The sequence below is a fragment of the Anopheles cruzii genome, chromosome 3 (assembly GCF_943734635.1).
Source record: "Anopheles cruzii chromosome 3, idAnoCruzAS_RS32_06, whole genome shotgun sequence".
Taxonomy (NCBI): Eukaryota; Metazoa; Arthropoda; class Insecta; order Diptera; family Culicidae; genus Anopheles; species Anopheles cruzii.
Genome location: NC_069145.1, coordinates 49404850 through 49423213, shown reverse-complemented (window position 1 = coordinate 49423213; position 18364 = coordinate 49404850). Strand labels below are relative to the sequence as shown.

The 18364-nt window shown below is 41.3% G+C and overlaps 1 protein-coding gene across 1 annotated transcript; it reads left to right on the top strand.

Moving 5' to 3' along the window:
* The first annotated feature begins 1496 nt into the window (after positions 1–1496).
* LOC128270531 (homeotic protein proboscipedia) lies at positions 1497–18059 on the top strand. The gene is given in 6 exon segments (XM_053007938.1): positions 1497–1983; positions 15787–15944; positions 16077–16170; positions 16250–16354; positions 16435–17732; positions 17781–18059. Coding segments are annotated over 6 exon segments (2421 nt in total).
* Positions 18060–18364: the final 305 nt, after the last annotated feature.

Here is an 18364-nt window from a genome sequence, read left to right as displayed (position 1 = left end):
ATCGGACTTCAACTTCGTAGTGCCGATGGCTTCTAGCTTAGGGGAAAAGTTAGCCGTTGTTATTATCATGTTAGTACTCCCTGCGCCATTGGTCAGTAATGTTAGCCGTTCGGTCCGTTGTTTCCAACGGCTACGTTCACGTCAAAGCGAATTCGATCGATTCATTGTCGCTGATCTGGGGCTGTTTCTTCAAAGCGCTACTGCCTCGCGAGTTCTTTTGGTTGTTCCACCGACTATTTTTACAGTAAGCATCGTGTTACTAGATCGGCTGAATCGAAATAAAGTAAAGTTAAGAAAACGCTGAAGTTTAAAATCAAAAGTTTATACGAAAAAAGTGCAATGCAACACGTGAAACATTTTCTCTCTCAGACTAAATGGTCATAGTGCTCTTTATTATGTTTGTGCGTGTGTGTGGAAAAAAATCCTGGAAAAGAAACGAGAAGAAGATAGTGTGTTTACCGATTGTAAATAAATTTTCGTTAGTGAACAGTGTAATATCGTCGTTATTTGTGCAATTATTGTAGCAAGCGATGTGCCAGCAGGAGTTAAAAGAAACAACCTGTGTAATATAATTTACGATCAAAGCTTAGTTCACTATTTATGAATGTGCACAGTGTTGACAGTGCTAAGTACCCGGTGCTGCCGAATTCTGAGTGCTGAATTTCCGTCCCTGAAGAATTGTATCTGACGGAAGTTCTTTCCACCGTGGATTTATCGCCGGTGACATCAATGAGCGAAATATGGAAACATAAAAATCCATCATTCGTGATTTTCGTGCGTGTTTCTGCCGTGGAAAGGCGTAATGAAGCACTAGCAGCCAAAAATGATGACACGTGTATAAACCGTCCAAGAAGAAGTATTTTGTTGTTTTTGTTTGATAGTATCAGCGATGTGATGTGATAAGAATACCAGTAATAAATGACGTGTTTTGGGACCCTTGTTTTGATCCAGCTACTCATTCATGCGGACTTTAGACTCAGATATTGAAGATAAACCTACTGAACTGATTCAAACTGATGTAATTTCGAATTCCTCGAGCTATTAGATGGAAATTGGCACATTCGGTTCAATAATGGTGGCAACGTCATTGTTGTGTAATTGAACATCAAATTAACAATTGTTTGTGCCAATTACTGCCATCTGAAAGTGGCGTGATAATAGAATTAGAGTGCTGTGGAGAAAAATGGTGTAATGCATGACTTGTTCAATTTAATCCAATATATCATGGACCCATTATGTCGTTCGTTACCAATGGGCTATCATATCATATCTCTTTAGAAGCTTACAGTTGCTCTTTTGAACGACATGATCCATCTGGTAATTTCCACACTCACGATATGATTCGAAGTGAAACTATTTTAATATACCTCCTGTTTCGAAAATTTTACTGTCTACAGAGTCGTTTGAAAAAGATCGGTTCCACGTCTTATAGAATATCGAAGATAAAAATCGGATAGAATTCGTGCGCTGTTATTGCGATTTGTTCCAACGTGGAAATGCAGGAAGTGTGTAGTTCAGTCGATCACATGGGAGCACAAATCAAATCAGAATCGCCGGCGATTGGATCGCTGCTTAATAGTGCGGTGGTGATCGGTGAAACGGATATCAACAGCCCGCAGCAGGCACACGTTTCGCAACAGCAACAAACGATCATTGCCGGAGGCCAACTAGTGGCCAACCGGAAGCCAGTAATCTGTGATAAGCCTTCGCGAACCGCCGCCTCGCTAACCGTTGGCGCCCCGGTAGAGCTACAAAATCAACAGCCACAACAACCACATCCAGATACATCTTATTGGATGCAAAACGAAAGTGGATTTATCAATTCGCAACCATCGATGGCCGAGTTTCTGACACATATCGACAGCGAGAGCCCAAAACTCATAACGCAAGGGTACCCCATGGCCCCAAGCGACAGCATGGAATCTGTACCGGAATATCCATGGATGAAAGAGAAAAAAACAGTCAGAAAAGCAACAGCACAAGGTACGTAACAATGCAAACCCTTTATGCAATGAACCTTTCGATCATGTATCATCAACCGTGGAGTTTTACAGGCTTTTATTTAACTGACAATTCTGTCCAGATGGAATGGCTTTACTGAGCAGCTATCGCTGTGAGAATCTAAAACAATTTTCATTCATGTTTATCGTATATTAGGTTGGGGAAAAAGAAAACGGCGTTTTTACGTGTATTTCAAAATTTTATTTCAGATGCTTCCAATCGTCCTATTTGCGACAAATATGTACCGTTTTGTTGGAAAATTTGTTATATTTTCAAAAATAGGCTTATAATGCCTCTCTTGCAGAAGCCTTGATCGTTATTGGCGAAAAACTCGAGCAATCCATTTTCACAATCCTTTCTTGATCTCAATTTTTCATCATTCAGGAAATTTTGTAATGCGCGAAAAAGTTGTCAATCGTTTGGTGCAAGGTTCGGACTATACGGTGGATGCATTAAAACTTCACAACCAAGCCCCCGGACTTTCTGGAGAGTCACCAAAGACGTGCGTGACATTTCGTTGTCCTGATGGAACACAAAACCTCTTCCTTTGGTCGGTTCTGATCGTTTCTGGTCAATTGCTAGCTTCAATCGGCGCAGTTATTGGCAGTAGAGCTCTGAATTTAGTGTTTGGCTACACGGCTTTGGATAGCAACTCATAATAAACGGTTCCTTTCAATTCCCACCATATACCCAATAGAACCTTCCTGGCCGTTAGTCCTGGTTTGGCCATCGGTTAAGCTGCTTCACCACTCTTAGACCACGATCGTTTCCACACTGCATCGTCGTATGTATCCCATTTCTCATCCTCAAGACCCATCCGTTTAAGAAATGGGTCGATTTGATTCCGTTTTGCCAAAATTGTGCAAATGGAAGTTTGTTTTTGGAGTAATTTCGCGTGGCATACAAACATCGAACTTCTTTATGAATCCAGCTTTACGCAAATGGCTTTAAGCTGTTCAATGATTGATCTTTAGCTCCTGGCCGATCCTCTGACTACTAAAATGCTGATCAACTTTGATTATTTCTGGGGTTTTATCGACGTTTTCGACTACGGGCTTGTGCTTGGTGCATCTTTAACATCGAAAATAACCGAAACGGGTCAACGAAACCAAAATTACATGTAACTAGATGTTAGAGTATCGGGACCACAAACACCATGCACAATTTTAGCAATTTTAGCCCAGCTTGATTTATTCTTATGTTATTTATTTATTTATTTTTGTTCTTTTAGAACGGACAGAACCGTATTAAGCACCAACTTGAAGTTTGGCACTTAAATTGATCTTCTGTCAGTGTTCCAACTAACATCTTTCGTAAACTGATGACTGATGGCACTTCGTTAAGCATTAAACCTACCCAATTTGTAGTACGTGAATACTCTTTGACAAACATTCTTATACTATTACTAAAAATTGTTGTTGGCAAAAAACAATCTCAATCCTGTACAATACTGTAGACCGTCGCTCCCAATAGCGTATAACATATTTTATTGAATGTATAATAGTTTTAATTGGCGCTGTTTACATGACATTATCCACCTCAACATGGGGCTATTGCTTCTCGTTTTGCTTCTCGCACAATAGCGCCTAACTCCGATATTTCACCACAGTTCCCTGGTAATGATGGTAGGAAGCAGCAACTCCCTACGTTGATGATTTACAGCAAGTGTGCTTCTCAGTGCTACGGGCACCCGTCTAGATACATAAGCTAAACACATCATCCAGGCATTTAAGGCTCGCAAACAGAAGGTAGCTCGCAGCAGCACTCAGCAGCTCAGCAGGTCATGACAACCCCCTGTGGTGTTTGAAGCACACCGGGAGGCAGTTGAAGTGCGATAAAACGTGTAAACGCCGCATGTTTCAGAGCATCCGCAATGATTCGAACGATAGCGTTACCGCTCCGAACATTCTGGTTGAGGGAATTTGGCCAATGCGAATGGGACTCGCACATGAATACAAATGTTTCATAATACGATTATCGATACACCAGTGAACCGTCTAATGTTCATAATTGGTCAACTCAATTAACCAGTATCAATTTGTTTTCTAAGGATGCCCATACGAATCTTTGTATAAGCTGTGAGTCGTCCCATCATATGATTTATTTTTCATGTAAAATTAAAGTCCTGGTAACAGTGTTAGGAACGAACGAACGAACACTTGTCACGTACTGCCTCGTTCTGATACAAATTTGCAGTATAGTGTGTGCCGACACATAAACTTTTTGTTGGTACTTTATTGTTCATTCATGCATTCGTAATAAAAAACAACAATGTTTGCTTCCCTCCATTGCATCTATGTATCATAAAATTGGGATACGTGATCAGTAACCCAAGTGGTGCAAAAAAGAGCAAAAACAGTATCGAAACCTCAAAAATATTTCAGTTTTTTAACTGAACACGTAAACACGTAACTCTTCCTTTTTATGATATAATTATTACCAATATTTCGTAGAAAATGAGTTATGATTATTATTATTATCAATATTATTATTATTTAACCATAGTCGGCCACTATGCACAACCGAAACCACGCGTCTCCATTCAGCTTTGGTTGCAATAAAGGCACTGGAAAGTATTGTACGAAAACTATTCACCGATAGGAACCGAACATAGATAACGCAGAAGTCATGTACCGCTAGTGACACATGTTCCTCACAACGCACCCAACACGGTGCCGCGACCTGTTTTGTTCCGCCTATTCTTGCATTTCTTCTCAGGCTTCGTTTCTCTATCATCGCATCAATGTCAATGTCTGAACACTCGTCAACTCGCATCCCGGGAATTCCTTCAATCCACACGAAGATGCTCGCGTGAAGAAAGCAACAGCCACAACGGCGTTCCGTAAATTCTAGACACAACAAACCCCTCATTTGGCATTAGTATGATTAATGATCGTGCTCTTTTTAAAAATAAATCTTGCGCCCGTGCAGCCGAACGATTTTTGAGATGTTTGGTAGAAACCACAGAAGTAAAATTACCTTTTTCTCGTGAGTGTCTTTGTGGTTTTCTTCGATCGTATCAGGATGCACCTTTTGCTAGTATTTCAGTTTTAGCTTAACAACGGATACTTCCTTCATTTGCTCATTTGCGGATCATATGATTGTGGGTGGTGCTTATGTTATGTGCTATTACAACATCAGTTCTTGAAAGTGCTCTGCTGAAAGTGATCGCCCTCTTCGCTGTTTGTAATGTGTGCAGACACATGGTAAAAAGCGCCGCATCTTCAAATATCATATTTTGCTGACGGCCATGTGGGTAACTCGAGTGATTCTCTTTTCTTCCTACTTTCTACATCTTCTGCGATTTACTAGTGTTGATGGTTTATACATCTACACTTGAATGCAGAGGTTTTTTTTCTTCAAATATTATGCAGTCTGCCGAAGACTGCGGAGACTACAAGGCATGGGTTCGTTGTTTCTTGTGCAAAGGTGGGCACGCTTCAAGCAAAAAACTATTAAACCCTCTGACATGACGTAAGAGCAAGCGGCAAAAAACACGCGCGTACTCAGCGACTACGGAACCAACGGAAAGGTCGCCGTAAAGGTACAAATGGGCCGAGGTTCACCTAAAGAAAACGGAGGAGAACGGAAAGCACGTCAGAAAAAAATATCTCAACTACTCTCGACAGCGTGGCAGGAAGTGGAATGAAAAAATATCAGCGGTGAAGACTGAAATGCTCTCTCATGACAAATGAAGTAAAATAACAGGTTGCACAAAGAATGATGATTTCTAAGCTACGGACATTCGGATGGCGGCACGAAACGTGTGTGCATGTGCCGACTTAAATTCACGTGCTGTCGAGTTTTTGCCTGTTTATGTTTTGCCACTAGCGCGAATGCATTCCTAAGGGCCTGAGCTTTTTACGTTTATTATTATTTGTTGCAGCCCTGTTATTCGTCAGTCACCGGTTCATGTCGACTGACGGATCACAGTAAGCATCCGTCAGTTACATTACGTCTGCTTTGCGCTTGTGGTTGACCACAAAAACACATCGCTTCCGAGTGGCCATTTTTCATCGCTACAATATTTAATTTATGCAGTTCATCAAAGCAGCCCTGGGCCGGCAGATGGTTGGCCGATAGTAGCAGTAAAGGTGTACTCGTCTGGTTTCGCATCCGCATTTTTCGTTACTGTAAAAGTACGCAGCTTATAGTTGAGTTGAGAAATTAAAGTTGTATAGTTTGTCTTAGGGTTGCAAAAAAGTCAACAGTTTGGAATAGTTTTCGCCTATCTGAAACTATTTTATTTAATCGTCGTTTCATTATTTACAACCATCCCGATAAGAAGTAAAACAAGTAAATGGAAATAAGATAACATTCTAATGAGTAAACAAAATAAGGGAAATTTTTTTTCATTACGTTCAACATAAATTTAGTTTTATTTTGTAATCATAAGTCATTCCTATTATATTTAACTTGAAAAATTCCAAGCATGTTCTCCAATCAAAGAGTTATCAAACTTTTGATTCCTTTGAAATAAATTGTGAAAGGGAAAATAATATGTTGTTAAAATATAGAAATTAATTTTTTCTTTTTATTTTAAAACAAATCTAAAAATGCTTCATGCTTAATGCGTAACAGGCGTGGCAACGACTCTTTTATCTCGAAGGATTCCATGTACCAAGCGTGTTTCATAGGATTTGTGGTTTCCTGTAATTCAGGGTTTGTGGCCTCAAAATATAACTAGCATTGGCCTTGCCAACTCCATCTAATCGATCCTTGCCGTACCGTTCTGCCCATACTGGCGCAGAGCGTGTTACCGAACTCAGCTTCATCATCAACCCTCTCTAACTGTAATTGGGATGTTCGGCAAAGTACGGACTAGAATCGTCAGAGTTCGAGCCGAAAGAACAGACAACCCAAAACAAAACGAAAACAATTTGTCTTTCTGTACAAGGGAACCGACAAAAAATTTACCGCCTCTTTCTAACTAGATTAATGGTACCATGACCTTCAACGCCTAACCGCTTCATGACATGATGTGCTCCCATTTCACAGAACTTTTGAAGCAAGGAGAATATGGACACTGTTCTTCTCGGAGCAGATAAGTTTGAACATTCAGCAGTGTTACTGAAGCACACTCTAAGTGTGATGCAGTCCTAGTACAGTACAGTGTCGGTACTTAGCAAGTCGTTGAGTTCAACATTATGGTGATGATAGCTGAAGAATTGAAAAACATGAAGCGCATAAAACCGCCAGATCAACAACCAGATTTAAAACAATAAATTCAACAGTTTTGTTTTAACATGCAAGACGCGCAAGAACCATTAACATATATTAATCCTCATCACCTTAAGCACAAACTCACCACGATACCATAGCTGGGCTCTCGATAAACGACCGGAATTCCAAATCCTTGAATGAACTGCTGCCCGCACAAATGAACTATTGACGATAACGAAATACCCGCCCGAAGTTCCGTTCCATTCGAAGAAGTTCCCGGAGCCGGTGGTACCGAACATTCGGCTTACCACTTCGTGCGGTTGACATTGTAATTTTATAACTACTATAAATTATACTGTCGTCATCATCGCTCTCGGTTCGCTCAGTTTAGCATTTTTAAAACGAGCTACGGCTACGGCGGGGATAGCCGACCGCGTTCGGTGTGGTTTGCGTTCACCACTTCCCACCTTGTCTTGCCCATCGTTTAGTCAAATTCGCTAGATTGCATGCTTGAAACCGGACATAAAAAAGACGAAATAATGTGCACAAGTCGAGCGCACACCGCCCCTCAGAGGATAATGGTGGTAAGTGTGCAAGAAAAACCGACTGTAACAGGAAAAATGTGAGTGTTTATCAAATAAATACACATGAATAACAAGAGCCTAAATACATACACCATAAAACAGGATACTCCTTAAGCAAGGAACCACTCCCTTGCTGCCTTGCTGGCGTTTGCTAGCGCCAAACAGCAGCGGCAGTGAAAACAGGATTAAGGGATGAAATGAGCGCGGAAAACAGCAGGAAGCATCTTTTGCTGCTCTGCCGGCCGAAGGACGGCACACGAAGTTGAGAAGAAAAATGGACCGTGATGTGCTAATCTGCTTAAAAATATCATGTTATCATTTCTTCTGACTCTGTGGCCCCGGTGGTTGAGTGTGCCTTTAATGCCGCAGTTCGCCAGAACAGATAGGGTGCGGTTCGCCACCCCAAGAAGTCGACAGGTCAAGCAACCATTTGTCTCCGAAAGTGGACTATTTTCTCAGGGGATCAATAAAATCACCGCTGCTAAACGGTTTGAAATTTGATAAGGTTGTGCTTTTATTAAGGGATAATCGCCCCTACGCCCAACGCTCACCGTTTGTGGGCATAATCGTAACAAAATGCTCACAAATGCTGCCACAAAAACTCCAAAGGAATGCGCTTAGACATCGCAGGAGGCGCCGTCATCACTTTCGCAACGGATAGCCCCGGCACCTATGAGGCCCCGGCACCGACCAGCAACGAAATGAAACGGAAAACGAAATGTTTTGAATGAGTTTGATTAACGATCCAACATGTTTCTTGTTCTGCTTGTTTTCTCGCATCGTTCTTAGATCGCGTAGAAGATAAGTGAAGTGTTCAGGGGCAACGTTCTGTTAGCCGGCGACCTCGCTGTGCAGCTGAACATTCGTACTGACGAATTGGAGACTATTTTTTTCACGAAGCAAAAAAAACATAAACACCTTGGACATACGTCGCTCTACTCTACTCTTCCCTGGCCCCCTTACATGAGACCTGGCCTTCCCTCAAAACATTAGCTGCGGGTCGCTTTGATTGGTATCCGCCTATGAAGGAGCCGGTAAAAACTCCAGTGGCTGAACTACGAGCAACCCAACCATTGCACGCAGAACGTTCTAAGCAAAGAGAGCCAATGTGTAAGAGAACAGCATAGGCGTGAAAATTAAAATTTACTTCGCTTGATTGCAGCGTCTATTAGAGGTGGCTTAAGTCGTAAAACCGCGCATGATTGGCGTAACAAAAACTATCCACCAAGTGAAGGGAGAAACCTTTAATCAATTATCTACACGGACACTCGCTCTCACCCATTGAAACTCCCGAAAATGAAATATTCACGTCTCCCAAATTCCACCGCCATATGTTGATGTGCAGATGGTCCCTAATTCTACTGTGGCCGCTAAGGTGCAACCAACGATTAGAGCAATTTTAATATCCTTGGCGCCCAAACAGACATAGGAACCAATATGTATGCAACAATGGATTACTTGATTCTGTAACAGATAGGTAATTATGAACAAGATATTTTGACAAAACATGCAATAAGCTGTGCTCTGTGCTGTGCTCTGTGTGCTCTGAGTACTTGTTTCACAAATTCTGGATGCGACAGCATTGAATAATAGGCAATACTAGCAATAGCAGTTACATTGAATAGCAGTAAATTAACCTTTCTAGTGTGTAAAAGACAACTCTTCCTAACACGATTCAGAAATTTCATCATTCAAATCAACATTTTGTTTTTCTTTGTATTGTTTTTCACTAGCTGCTTGTTGTTATAGTCACTATGTTCGCGTTATTGAAGATTTTGGTACAATCATATAAAAAGGACGATAAGACATTATAAAAAATAATGCAATCGTCCAAATCCCAAAATTTTCCACACTCTGTCGGAACGGCTTAACAATTCCGTTTATTCTTCTATGAAATGTTCATCTGAAGGGAAAGTTGATACAAACAGAACAATAGCATATTAAAACTCTTTAGAAATATTGCAATTACTATACGGGTGATGTTAGATTAATTTGCTAAATTCCCTTTTAAAAAGCCACGCGATTCTTCTAAAGTTTAGTTGATTTTAGATGCTAGATAAAATGTTGTTGCAATGCAATGTTGTTTGCCTACTGTTTGCCTATTTTAATTCAGTTGATTTAGAGAAAGATTAAAAAAGAATGTAGAAGTGACCATATTTGAAAAAAATTATTACATTGAAAAGTGCAAAAATACCTGTCAAAAGTGGGATATTTCTAATTTTGAACAATCTTCGTTTTTCGAATACTTAACGAGTTTTTAGGAGCGTTTCTAAACGATACTTGTTTTGGCCCATAATTTTCCGATGCTCCAATTTCCTACTGCGGCAGAGCAATCAGTTCTAACCCTGGCAAGACCTGCGATTAAATTGTGCGATGAATCGTGGAAAATAAAGCTATTCGGAAAAAATGAGTTCGACGGAAAAGACCACGCGCGTCATCCGTGGATTCTGATCATCATTCTTCCGTTTCTTTTAGCGCTACGATTTTAAATGTCTGGCCGCACCCTGCGCATTTCTCTATGCAACAAAAATTAAGCATACCGTCCACCAGATCGCGTTACAGACGGAAACAAAAGAATCTTACATTTTCCGTTGCAGACGCCTGTTTTAGTTTTATTGTTTAAGTGGCATAAAACTGCAAACCAAGCACGTGTTGCAGTATCAAAAGTGTTGCTCACTTACAAAAAATATTAACGCTCGCTCTTGAACGTGAATGATGCAAATATAATTGAACTATGGAAACTTTTTGTTTCATGACAACGCAAAACTATTCCTTAGCAAATGATAGTAAATGTTTTATGAACAAGCAGTTAGGCATGGGAATATTTAGAAAAAAAAAAACAGTAAAAATAAACCATTTAATCATTTATTCAAATGATACTGATATTGTGTTTTATTATCGCGATTGTGGCAGATAAGGACATTTTTCCCAATTTATTTCCACTGGCTTCGATTTATACGAAGCTTTCTTTTCGTTCAACCTAATCACAGCACGGGTTTTTTCGATTTTTTATTTCACTCCAGTTTTTCTCTGTCCTCCCTTCGGTAACTGCGGTTATTTTGCATATTAAAGATATTAAACGCAGTCCTGTAATTGTTTTTGCAAATGGCTTAAATCCAGTCACTTTCTGCCAGTGGAGGAACTGTGGCTACCACCGCATATTTACGACCAATTGCAAACATTACCAGTTGTATCGTATGCAGCTAAGAATGACTTTTCCTTTTTTGAGTGGGAAAAAATATAAGAAACCTTACGCTTACCATCTTTCCGTTCGAAGATGGCAAAGAAGTGTCACGGTGGAACGAGAGATACAACAGCAACAGAAATTAAATGACTTTTAAAAATAGAGGAAAATGTTTTACGAATCACTTCGCGGCGGGGCAGTCTACGAGACGCGCACTTTGTCCCGTCCCGCACCGTCGGAATAGGGCTACGGACAGGATGGATTTTTCTGGCCGATAGCCGAAAGGAAGCATACTTTTTATTTTAAATTTATACTTTTTTGCTTCCCTTAAGCATTCTCCACCCAATTCGACGCGATTTGTGAGGTTTTTTTTTTGGTTCAAAGTTTTTATCTTCAAAAGTAAAATTGCTTCTTTTCCCCAGGATGCTCTCTCTGTTCAGGCTGTATGAGGAATTGTCATATTTTTTGCGTTTTTCGCCTGCTGTTCCATGCTACAAATATCTGTCCTCCGAAGCTACCTCGCCATCTCTCTCTCTGGGTCTTGTCTTTCTAATTGCCCGTAAGTGGTTGTATGTTCTAAATCCTCCGAGATGCCCTGATTTGATTCTGATGGTCCACTGTCTTTCGTGTTTCGTCCTTACCTAGCGAGTAAAAGAGAAAATCGAATTCCCTGTTTCATTTTTATTACACACAGTCAACGTGCCCTAGTGTGGGGATGTTTGATAAATTGCGTGTCTGTGACCTCCAGAAATCAATGTTTCTCTTTCCACTGCCGAAAAAGGCGACCACGTTGGTCCAACGGTTTGACGGTGCCTGATCTCCCGATGACAAATCTCAGTGACCAAATGTTTTTCATAAAACACTCCACACACACACAAACAGTTTCAGCAGTCACAATAGCGGCGTCCGGTGTTATACGAACTGCCGTGCTGTCGACGGTCGGTACAGGTGTCAGCTTGTCCACATAGCGCCATATCTGTGAGCACCCTCCTCAACAAACAAACACACGACACATGCACGGATAGCTCAAGTACAGTTTTCGCACATCACGCCGCCGGAGCCTTACCGAGGTTCGGGACAGGGATCAATTGTTTACAATTGACATGCGGTGATCAATCAATCATTTTAGAAAAACGATTTCCAACTGCTGTACCATGCGCTACCGTACGCCAGCCGATACTTCCTCCCGGTAGGATGTAACCAAGCGATGCAGACAGACACAGCGCGAGAACGAGAACATTGGGGAAAACACTCTCAGTCTACATTAGTCTTTCCCGTATGGTACAATGAACTGCTCGTTTCAGCAGACACAGCGCAGGGTAGCGCAACCCTCGTGTGCTCGTATGGCTGCGAAAAAGTATTGACAGCACGCTAAAAGCCTTGGCGAAGGAAAGAAATTTTACAATTTTACCATGGCGTCGATACATCTTCTTCCCATCTCCGTAGGGCTCTTCTAGATGTTTGCTAATAACGTACTCGTAATGTCGTCCCGCGTATCCCGGCCACTGATCGGGTAATGATTGATTTTATGGTAAGCTGATAAATCTTACCTTTTCTGTTCTCGACGAATGTGGTTCATGAGAAACGGGACGTGATTTTGTATTTAAAAAATGCACCCTCGTTGATCGCTTTAAAATCGCGGATCGGGACGCAATCTGGATACGAATTAAAACACAGTACCGAATTTTAAAAACTCCATGTCAAAACAACCGTCCACAACAATGACAAAATTGTAGCTGACTTGTTTCTAGGCAATGAGTATGGTATTTATCACGGAGCGGTGGTAACCTGTGAAACATCGAATCATGCCCCTTCGAATGTTTCACATATTGCCTTTAGAAATGACACAAACAGACAAATAATGTAAAGGATTTATCAGTACTTTTATGTAAATGTTTTATTGTTAGATAGAATTTTGTAAAGTAATTTTCATAGTATGGGCTCTCACCACAGTTTTACAAAATGTTTAAGCGATTTTGTAACAAAGAAACGCAGCTAGTAGCAAAACCTTATGTGGAATCCCTCCAAAGATGCATGTGCTTTAATAGCCATGGTTTATAAGGTTACTTTATGGCGCAATGATATACAGAACAGAGTTCGTCCTTCCGGGACAATAGGGTTGGCACATTCTAGAACTAGCAAGTTTCAAAATTATCCTTCAGCCTACTCTCAACGCTTTTTCTCATACTTCATTTTACCATGTATCATTTACTCCGAATTGTGGTAGCCACACGCCTGGCAAAAGTTTTGTGCATAGTCGTCGCTGGTGGGGTTTCCCGACGCTAGGGACCAGTTTTTACGTTTAGTGTTTATGATGGTGCTACTGGATGATGTGGCGAAAAAATCTGTTCTGCCAATGATATATTCTCTTTTTGAAAGATAACGATACGGTGTGTAGGAAACGTTAGTTGAGAACTCCTCATTTTCCTTGTTCTGCATTCATTTTCCTTTCCCATACTGAATAGAGGTTTGAAGCTATCACAATGCTTTGCGATGCCACTTGTTATATCAGTTACTGGTATGAGTTGCTATGCGTAAGAGTAGAGTTACTATCAATCCTACCTAAGCTTTTCACTTGCGCTTCTGAAAATAATATCATCATCATCATCATCATTCAAAATCAAATCCTATTGCTCTCCCACGATCCTTTTATGAGCAGCTTGATATGACTAAGTTTCCCTAAGCGGATTATCTTCGAAGGTCGGAAATAAAAATAACAATCGAAACAACAAAATTGTACAGTGTTTTACAAATACAAGCATACCTCGTAGAATATTTTTATATCGGTTCCGGTCAAGAATTGCCAGCAAATTTACAATTTGTGTTAGGATTTTCTCGGCTGACGGCTCTAGTGATCGATAACTCATATAGTATCGATCGCACAGTTTCAAATTTATGTTCGTTATCAAGGTGACATACAAAAATGCTTTCATTGTTTTTTGTTTGTTCCATTCAGTTGTAAGTGTTGACATGGTGTTGGCAATGGAAGTCTACACAGAGAAAATTCGGTACACTGTACAGTTTTTCTTTGATAAAGGCGAAAATTCAAGCTTGGCCGCTGAACTTGTACATGGTGTTTATGGAACCGATACTGTCAGAGCTAATTACGTGCAATGTCCGACTCGTCGATTCCGTTCAGGCATTTTTGCACCTCGCACAGACAGTCACGTCCTCAAAAATGTCGATAAAATCACAGAAATAATCGAAGTTGATCGGCATGTTAGTAAACAGAGCATCGGTAAGGAGCTATAGATTAACCATCAAACAGTTTTAAACCATTTGCGCAAAGCTGGATTCACAAAGAAGCACTATTGAACACCAGAAGCAATATTGATCGAATTACCATCTGTGAATGGTTAGGCAAATGGAATTAAATCGACCCATTTCTTAATCGGATGGTGACTGAAGATGAGAAATGGGCAGAAATGGGAGAATGATCAAAGCATGGTGAAGCAGCTCAAAGGAAGGCCAAACCAGGACTGATGGCCAGAAAGGTTCTACTGAGTATTTGGTGGGACTTGAAAGGATGAATTTATTATGAGTTACTTCCGTAAGGCCAAACACTAACTTTAGATCTCTACTATCAACAACGGGCCCGTTGAAGATAGCGATTGATCACGAACGGCCGAAATTAGCCAACAGAAGATGTGTTGTGCTCCATCAGAGCCACGCAAGGCCACACACGTTTGTAGTGACTCACCAGACACTCCAGAAGAAATTGGGATCAAGAACAGGTTGTGAAAATCGATTACTAGAGTTTCTTACTAATAAGAAACAAGACTTCTATGAGACAGGCATTACGAAGAAACTATTTTAAATTGCAACTAACTATACAGATGCTGCCGGCTCCTGGCACGCCAGTTCCCATTTCAAGACGACAAAAGCTTAAGCATACAGCGTAAATGAACGAAAGGTTGTCAAAGTAAATGAAACGTACTCTTCTGTTGACTGTTTTTGTTTATGTACAAATATTGTTATTTTAATTGTAACAAACGCAAATGAGAATTTCAAGTTAAATTCTAGCTAAACTAAATTCATAGTTTATTTATACTATAACTCAGGTTGTGGCTCATCCGTTGATCATTCCTCGGTTTGCAAGGGTTCGTCTTTCCCTGACAGTGCATAAACTTGAGTGCATAACTTGAAGTTGATGTTTAATGAGGCTCGGCCCGTTCTAATGAAAAATATAAAAAACTTCTTTAATACAGTTTTTGCCGCAACACACTGTAAAAATGTTAAAAGAGAAAACAACCTCAAATTATGATATTAAATTATGATTTAGTAGTATTTTTCGAAAACTGTATAGAATCATACCAGAAGAGTGTTTGAATATCGCATAACAATGTCATTCATATTTTCCAATCAATTCAGCTAGCTTCAGCCAATTCCGATCAATTCAGCTGGTAACGGAAATTGACCATACAATTTAACTGACCACCTACAATTTTAACCGTTTATGACTTTTTTTACCAAACCCTTCGATGAACGGTATTATAGCAATTTGAACGAGAACACGAGAAACGTGGCGAAAATCAAATTACAATCAAATATCAATTACCATTAAATAATAAATTATCGCTTCTGTTGTCACTGTTGTGACATTGCCTTATTTCTCTTGAAGATTTTTCTGGAAATCCCAACTCTAAAGCCTGCCCATGGTCTGCGGCTGCACCAACCATAGTCCGCATGCTGCTACAGCAGTGTTTACCAACTTATTAACAGGCGAAAAGCAGAAATACAAAATTAGTTTCATTTTCCAGACACACCTGACTTTCATTTTTAACCAAATTGCGTACACTACTCTGGCCTTTGATTTCAATTTAATTTTTCAATTTTTCATACTTTATGACGCAGCTGAGTTTGTCGCGGAAAATGGACTCCCGCGACGATTGCGTACGGCCTACACCAATACCCAGCTGCTAGAGCTTGAGAAAGAGTTCCACTTCAATAAGTATCTTTGCCGACCAAGAAGAATTGAAATTGCCGCAAGCCTGGACCTAACCGAGCGACAGGTATGTTGATCCAAAAAGTGGTACCGGCCGAGCTACTGAACTTAAGTTGCAATTATATGCTGGCTGGCTATATGTGGTTGCTACTTTCTACCGTTTGTTTGCTTTCTATTCGTCTACACACACACACTGCAGGTGAAAGTATGGTTCCAAAACCGACGTATGAAACATAAACGTCAAACACTCTCCAAGACGGACGACGATGAATCTGGAAAAGACGATTTGAAAGGTTAGATTTCTTTGGTTCCCCTGGTCTCTGCTAATGTAACTAGCTTGCTAAGTTCTACATCGCTTTATGCTTCTGACAGATTCCAATTCGAAAAAATCATGCCAAGGATGCGAGCTGCCTTCCGACGACATTCCGGACTCGACATCTAGCTCACGGGGTCTTAACAACAGCACTCCGACCACCAGTAAGTCACTGATGTGCGATGTGCACCACAAAAGATGACAACATAGCGTACAATTTTCTCTCATCCAATTTCCCACGCAGTTACCCCAAACTCGACCGTCGAACTGGGCACTCCCACTGGTGTTGGGGGTGGAAATGCGGTCAGTGCTGATTCGAGTGTGGCATCTACAGGCAGCCTTGATGATGATGAGGAAATTCATGTGAAAGTAAAGAAAAAACCGGATGTGAGTAACATTAAAGCATTTCCTTAAAATACGAATGAAGCGACTGACTGAACCACGTTGTCTGATCTTGGTTTCTGGTTCCAGATGGTCAAAAAAGAATCGGTGAGCTCGTCTAAAATAACCAATAGTAATCAATTCAAAGGTTTCGATGGATCGGGCTACCAATCAAAGAAGGATGCTGGTTCCATTCCTATACCTACCGCAGCACCCATACTTATTCCTCAGAGCCCCGTCTCGACGTCAGCCATCTCACCAAATAGCAACAACAACAACAACAACAACAACACTAGCAGTAGCAATAACAACCTACAATCATACTATAATCAACCGGCTCCGTACGCTGTTATCAAGCACAAGCTGCCACATGGGCCTCAGATGCACGTATCCAATTCTCCGACAACCACCCCGGGAGCCCCGCTGTCTTGTGGGCCATCAGGTGGTGGAATGTACTACACTGGAAACAGCAAACAAGAGTACTTTGGCAAGATGGATTCTAGCTTACACTACCCAAATTACCAGCATAACCCGAAGCCACCCGTACCACCACCGTCCGGTGCCGCCTCTCAACATCTAATCAATGGTGTCTATACAGGAAGCCACGTTACTCATAAACCCGAGTACGGTCAACCGCTAAGCGGGTTGAAGACGCTAAACAATAAAGCTCTGCTGCAAGATCCAGCAGCGAAACTTCAGCAACAGCAGCAACAACCAATGCTGCACGAAGCTTCGTTCCATCATCAGAATCAACTGTACTACAACAACTGTGACCCTGGCGTCAACAACGCTACAGCTCAATACAGCGGCAACGCACAATTCTATCCCAATGACTACGAGGGGCAGCACGAATTTGGCACAGGATATTACGAGTCTGCGAAAGGAGCTGCAACCACGCAAGACCACTACGACTATGAGGGTATGGGAGCATATCACCACGGTGTTGTACCGGTTGTTGCCGGTGGCAGTATGGACTATCAAACAAACGGTGCTGCGTATATGGGCATAGGACTCGCAAATGATGGCTGTGAAAGCTTCCCATTCCATCAATCGCCACCCACGGCCTCCGGCGCTTACTATGACCACCATCAACATTCCCAACATCTGCAGCCACATCATCAACAGCACCATCTGCAGCATCAACAGCATCATCTCCAGCATCAGCAGCATCATCTACAGCACCACCAGCAACATCCGCAGCATCACCAGGCAAACCAACAACCTTCACCGATGGCTCATGGCGTCGAGACGAATACGTACAACGGAACAGCCGCCACAGGAACAGGAAATGTACCGATTCACTGTCTGCCACCAGGTGGCGTTGCCGGCGCAGTTTCAGCAAATGGAAACTCTGGCGGCAACCAGACACCGGTTCCGGGAAACGCAGCCGCCCTGGCTAGCCTAGACAATTCCAACTCATCGTCTGATTTTAACTTTCTTAGCAATCTTGCGAACGACTTCGCGCCAGAATACTATCAACTGAGTTAATTTGTAACGGGCAATCAATTATATCGTGTACAGTTTTGGTTGGTTCTTGAGCATTTCACGAATTTCAAAGAAACGAAATAAGCGCTTTTGTTTTGGGGAGTTTAGCTTAGCTAAATATTCGGATCACGACGAATCTGAAGTCGCCGGGAACAAATTACAGCATCCACGTGCGTAAAACCACGTGCTTCAGTTTAGATTAATCGTGGTGTCTGTTTATCGTGTTGCAAAGTAACACGCACACAGGGACAATGGATCACCTTTGATGTGAAATTTTCAAAATGTCTTTTGTCTTACTTTCGTGAGGT